At 44.1% G+C, this 6,000-nt stretch overlaps 1 protein-coding gene across 1 annotated transcript in view; it reads left to right on the forward strand.

Annotated features, from left to right (window-relative positions):
- LOC106585793 (cotranscriptional regulator ARB2A homolog) overlaps positions 1 to 6,000 on the forward strand; it is a 324,101-nt gene that overhangs the window by 238,676 nt on the left and 79,425 nt on the right. The window contains exon 9 of the mRNA XM_014172421.3: positions 4,763 to 4,879. Within this exon, the coding sequence (XP_014027896.1) occupies positions 4,763 to 4,879 (117 nt within the window). The remainder of the gene's footprint in view (positions 1 to 4,762; positions 4,880 to 6,000) is intronic.

Below are 6,000 nucleotides of genomic sequence, written 5' to 3' on the forward strand. Positions count from 1 at the left end.
TTGAATAAGTGTTTCAAATTATTTTGGGAAATGACACTAGTTGTTTTATGTTTTTGACATTTTGTCAGGAAATGCAGCTCTTTCTCAGGTTCTGCTGTTGTGCAGTGGTTGCACAGCCTTTCCTCTACAGGGAGACAGGTTTTCCTGTGTCTACCCTTCTCAATGGCAAGGCTGTGCTCACTGAGCCTGTACTTTGTCAAGGTTTTTCTAAGGTTTTGATCAGTAACCATGGTCAAATAGTTTGCCATGGTGTACTGTCGATTTAGGGCCAGATAGCACTGCATTTTGCTTTGTGCTTGTGCTTGTGTTTCCCAATAAGCATTGTAGTTTTGTTTTGACTGTGTTGTAATTTGTTTTATTCTGATTGATTGGATGTTCTGGTCCTGAGGCTTCAGTGTGCTAGTAGAACAGGTTTGTGAACTCAGCCCCAGGACCAGCTGGATGAGGGGACTCTTTTCTTTGCTCAGCTCTTGGCATTGCAGGGCTTGGTAATGATATGAGAGCGGGTCACTGTATTTGAGATGTTTCCAAAACTTAATTGTTCTTTTTTGAGTTTTTATTATTCGTGGTTATTGGCCTAATTCTGCCATGCATGCATTGTTTGTAGTTTTCCTCTGAACATTTAGGATAATCTTACAGAACTCTGCATGCAGGATTTCAATGGGGTGTTTGTCCCATTTGATGAAATCTTGTTTGCAAGTGAACCCCACACCTCGCTGCCATAAAGTGCAATTGGTTCAATGACACATTCAATTAGTTTTAGCCAAATTTTAATAGGTGTTTCAATTTGAATGTGTTTTTTAATGGCGTAGAATGCCCTGCGTTCATTCTCTCTCAGTTCATTCACTGCATCATTAAGGTGTCCAGTTGAGCTTATTTTTAAACCTAAGTAATTGTAGTGTGTGCAGTACTCTATATATTTTGTACCAATTGAGAACTTTGGTGTAATTCCCTGAGATCTGGATCTTCTCTGGAAAATCTTGATTTTAGTATTTTTGGCGTTTACTGCCAGGGCCCAGGTCTGGCAGTACTGCTCTAGCAGGTCCAGGCTCTGCTGTAGGCCATGTGCTGTGGGTGACAGCAGGCATAGGTTATCTGCAAAGAGTAGGTGTTTAACCTCTGAATTGTGGAGACTAACACCAGGAGCTGAGGATTTTTATAGAATAGTGGGCAATTCGTTGATGTAAATATTGAAGAGTGCAGGGTTCAGATTGCAACCCTGGCAAAGGCCCTGCCCCTGGTTAAAGAATTGTTATTTTCTTGACAATTTTAATGCTGCACATATTGCCGGTATACATTGATTTAATTACGTCATATGTTTTACCCCCTACACCCCTTTCAATAACTTTGTAGAACAGTCCTGTATGCCCAATAGAATCAAATGCTTTTTGGAAGTCGATAAAGCATGCATATATTTTGGTATTATTTTGGTGGACATGTTTATGTATCAGGGTGTGTAGGGTGTAAATATGATCAGTCGTGCAATGTTTTGGTATAAATCCAATTTGGCTTTTACTCAAAACTTCCTTATTAAGGAAGTTTAGAACTCTTACATTTATAATACTACAGAAAACCTTCCCCAGGTTACTGTTTACACAAATCCCTCAGTAATTGTTAGGGTCAAATTTGTCTCCGTTCTTAAAGATTGGGGTTCTGAGTCCCTGATTCCAGATGTCAGGGAAATAACCTTACACTCAGGATCAAATTAAACAGTTTTAATATAGCCAATTGAAATGTTGCACTAGTTGCACTCTCTCTCTCTTGCGCTCTTTCTGTCTCTCTCTAACTCTCTCGCTCTTTCTGTCTCTCGCTCCCTCTCGCTCTTTCTGTCTCACTCTTTCTCTCTCTCTCTCTCTCTCTCTCTCCCTCTCTCTCGCTCTGTCTCACTCTTTCTGTCTCTGTCTCCCTCTCTCTCGCTCTTTCTCTCTCTTTCTGTCTCACTCTTTCTGTCTCTCTCTCCCTCCCTCCCTCTCTCTCGCTCTTTCTCTCTCTTTCTGTCTCACTCTTTCTGTCTCTCCCTCCCTCCCTCTCTCTCTCTCCCTCTCTCTACAGGCAGTGAGTATGGCATCAGACAACCTCTGGTTCTTTCTCGCACATGAGATTATAGGCAGTAGTATTGGTCTGTTCAGCTGAATATTTTGTGTCCTCTACTTCTCTCAGCAAGTGTGTGAAGATGCCTACGTGTTGATTTAGATGCAGTGTGATTTAGTGGGCCAATAATGGCTTAATGTGAGGCTGTTTTGTGACCCATAGCATATAAATACAGTTTGTGTCATTGTAAATACACACTTTATCTGAATACCTCTGCATCAAGAGTTGAAGGGAATATGAGAATGAATACAGGGTCAAACGTTTGCTCTCTCTCTCTCTCTCTCTCTCTCTCTCTCTCTCTCTCTCTCTCTCTCAGGAAAAGTACGAAAACACTGTCAGTTTAGTGGAGCCTTGGTGTTTTGACTGGGTTGTTAAAGTCATGTGCTTAGTGTTTTCCATGGAGCCTGCACCTTCTCCTGGCCTCTTGGAGAACCCCATACTCAGGGATTCGCCCTTTTGGCTAGCACCAGAAAAAAGGCCCTTGACTGACACCTCCAGTTTTAAAAGGTTGACTTTGCTGCTCTCACGGGCCCTTTTCTGCTAGAGGAAAGCTTTTCAACCATGTGTTGTGTGTGTGTGTGTGTGTGTGTGTGTGTGTGTGTGTGTGTGTGTGTGTGTGTGTGTGTGTGTGTGTGTGTGTGTGTGTGTGTGTGTGTGTGTGTGTGTGTGTGTGTGTGTGTGTGTGTGTGTGTGTGTGTGTGTGTGTGTGTGTGTGTGTGTGTGTGTGTGTGTGTGTGTGTGTGTGTGTGTGTTTGAGAGTGTGTGTGTTTGAGAGTGTGTCTAACTACTAGTTGTGTGTAGAGCCTCCCTGTCTTCATCCTGGGGAAGATGTTCCTGAGGAAGTCTTATCAGCTGGGTGATATAGTACTCCTTAGTGTCCTAATAGGTTTCATTTATCTCTATACACTCCCACTTTAATTCAACTGACCTACCAGGATGTATTAAAAGTACAACCCACAGTCACTTTGATGTACAGCCGGCTGCAGCTGTAGGCAGCTGGACTAAATAGCTCCAGTATAAGTGATTGTTAACCTATTGTTGCCAGACCTGTTCGCTATTCTTCCCTGGTTAATCTTGAGGGAACCTGTTTAAAGTGGTTGCGTACGGATTCTACTACTCCTGTGGGTGGAGGGGCTATTCTAGTGCTCTGTGGTGTAACAAGTCCATGGTGTGACATTTTCCTTCCGAAGCTGACATTCAGGAGGGAATAGGTTGCGAGCGGCAGGCGTACGGTCCACTGTGACAAGCTGATGGTCCACTGTGACAAGCGGATGACTGTGATATTAGATTGGGACTTTGAGGCATCTACGGGTTGGTTGGGGGGAGGAAGGACTTTCACACAGACGTGACAATGACATGGCGCTCTGTGCTGCTCATGTTCCATCCCGCACTGTAAAACACAGATCAGCCTTGTCTAATAGGGAGTGTACAGTCTGCCGGTGTGTACCGGGCCCACCTACCCTCACACTTCTCATCAGGGTCTGTATCCACAAAGTGTCTCACAGTAGGAGGGCTGATCTAGGATCAGTTTAGCCTTTAATATCATAATGAATAATGTTGTATGGACATATCCTGGATCAGCACTCCTACTCTAATGAATAGTGTCTGTGTTCCACTACTAGGAGTATGGACTCTTTGTCCCTAGTGTAGTGGCTGTTCTGTGATTCATTATAGCACTGCTACATCAGCCGTCTGTTTATAATGTTGAAGGACGTGAGACACAACTGGAGTCAATGCTACTGTTACATCACTGGAGTCAATGCTACTGTTACATCACTGGAGTCAATGCTACTGTTACATCACTGGAGTCAATGCTACTGTTACATCACTGGAGTCAATGCTACTGTTACATCACTGGAGTCAATGCTACTGTTACATCACTGGAGTCAATGCTACTGTTACATCACTGTTACATCACTGGAGTCAATGCTACTGTTACATCACTGTTACATCACTGGAGTCAATGCTACTGTTACATTACTGGAGTCCATGCTACTGTTACATTACTGTTACAGCACTGGAGTCAATGCTACTGTTACATCATTGGAGTCCATGCTACTGTTACATCACTGGAGTCCATGCTACTGTTACATTACTGGAGTCAATGCTACTGTTACATCACTGGAGTCAATGCTACTGTTACATCACTGGAGTCCATGCTACTGTTACATTACTGTTACAGCACTGGAGTCAATGCTACTGTTACATCACTGGAGTCAATGCTACTGTTACATCACTGGAGTCCATGCTACTGTTACATCACTGGAGTCCATGCTACTGTTACATTACTGTTACATCACTGGAGTCAATGCTACTGTTACATCACTGGAGTCAATGCTACTGTTACATCACTGGAGTCCATGCTACTGTTACATCACTGGAGTCCATGCTACTGTTACATTACTGTTACATCACTGGAGTCAATGCTGTCTGCTACCTCGACAGGTTGAGCAGGACAGAGGCTCACATCTCTAAAGTGTTCATCTGTCTCCCTCCCTCCCTCCCTGTCTCTCTCTCTCTCTCTCTCTCTCTCTCTGTAACTCCCTCTCTCTGTATCTCCCTCTCTCTCTGTATCTCCCTCTCTCTCTCTTTCTTTCTCTCTCTGTATCTCTCTCGCGCGCTCTCTTTCTCTCTCTCTCTATCTCCCTCTGTCTCTGTCTCTCTCTCTCAGATGAGTCAGAGAGAAGCTCAGGTAAAGAACAGGGTGTGTGCCGTGGCCATGACCGACTCTGTCCACAACATCTGGCACCAGGACGCCAGCAAGAGCATCCAGGAGTGGCTGCAGCAGGTGAGATGACACACACACACATACACACAAGCATGCGCACACACACACACACACACACACACACACACACACACACACACACACACACACACACACACACACACACACACACGCACATGCACACCAATGTGAAATCACTTTCAGTGGCTGGACCACAGTGACAGCACGAGGTAATATGTAGCCAAACTCGTTCTTTTGTTCTCAGATTTGCTATAACCACAGTCATCCTATTTCCTATGTTAGAGAGCAGAGCAGAGAACAGGCTACGGTAGCACCACATGTCCAGCTACAAGCCAGTTGTTTGGCGGTTTTTCCTGATCCCTCCAACCCTCACCCTCCTTGTCTTTCTTTTCTGTTGCTGACGGATGTCAGTGAATAAGCCAGACAATTGGCCTTCTCCAGTGTGTGCGTGTCTGTGTTTGCGTGGGGCGCTTCATTTTAGCTCTCGCCCTTTCTGGTGTGACCTCTGCCACAGACAGCACCTGGGCTCACTCAGTATGCACATACAGATGAGAGACACAGCCACCGCCAGGACTACAGGGAAGCGAGAGATGCAAATGTCACACACACACACACACACACACACACACACACACACACACACACACACACACACACAATCACACACATATACCAGCACACACACACATATACCACCACACACACACACACACACGGTCACACACACCTCGCCATCACACTGGCCAGGCGTTGCATATGTCACCTTTTTCTATAGATCTCTCCTTCGTTTGTCACCTTTTTCTATAGATCTCTCCTTCATATGTCACCTTTTTCTATAGATCTCTCCTTCATATGTCACCTTTTTCTATAGATCTCTCCTTCGTTTGTCACCTTTTTCTGTAGATCTCTCCTTCATATGTCACCTTTTTCTATAGATCTCTCCTTCATATGTCACCTTTTTCTATAGATCTCTCCTTCATATGTCACCTTTTTCTATAGATCTCTCCTTCGTTTGTCACCTTTTTCTGTAGATCTCTCCTTCATTTGTCACCTTTTTCTATAGATCTCTCCTTCATATGTCACCTTTTTCTATAGATCCTCCTTCATATGTCACCTTTTTCTATAGATCTCTCCTTCATATGTCACCTTTTTCTATAGAT

The sequence above is a fragment of the Salmo salar genome, chromosome 24, assembly GCF_965601325.2.
Source record: "Salmo salar chromosome 24, fSalSal1, whole genome shotgun sequence".
Taxonomy (NCBI): Eukaryota; Metazoa; Chordata; class Actinopteri; order Salmoniformes; family Salmonidae; genus Salmo; species Salmo salar.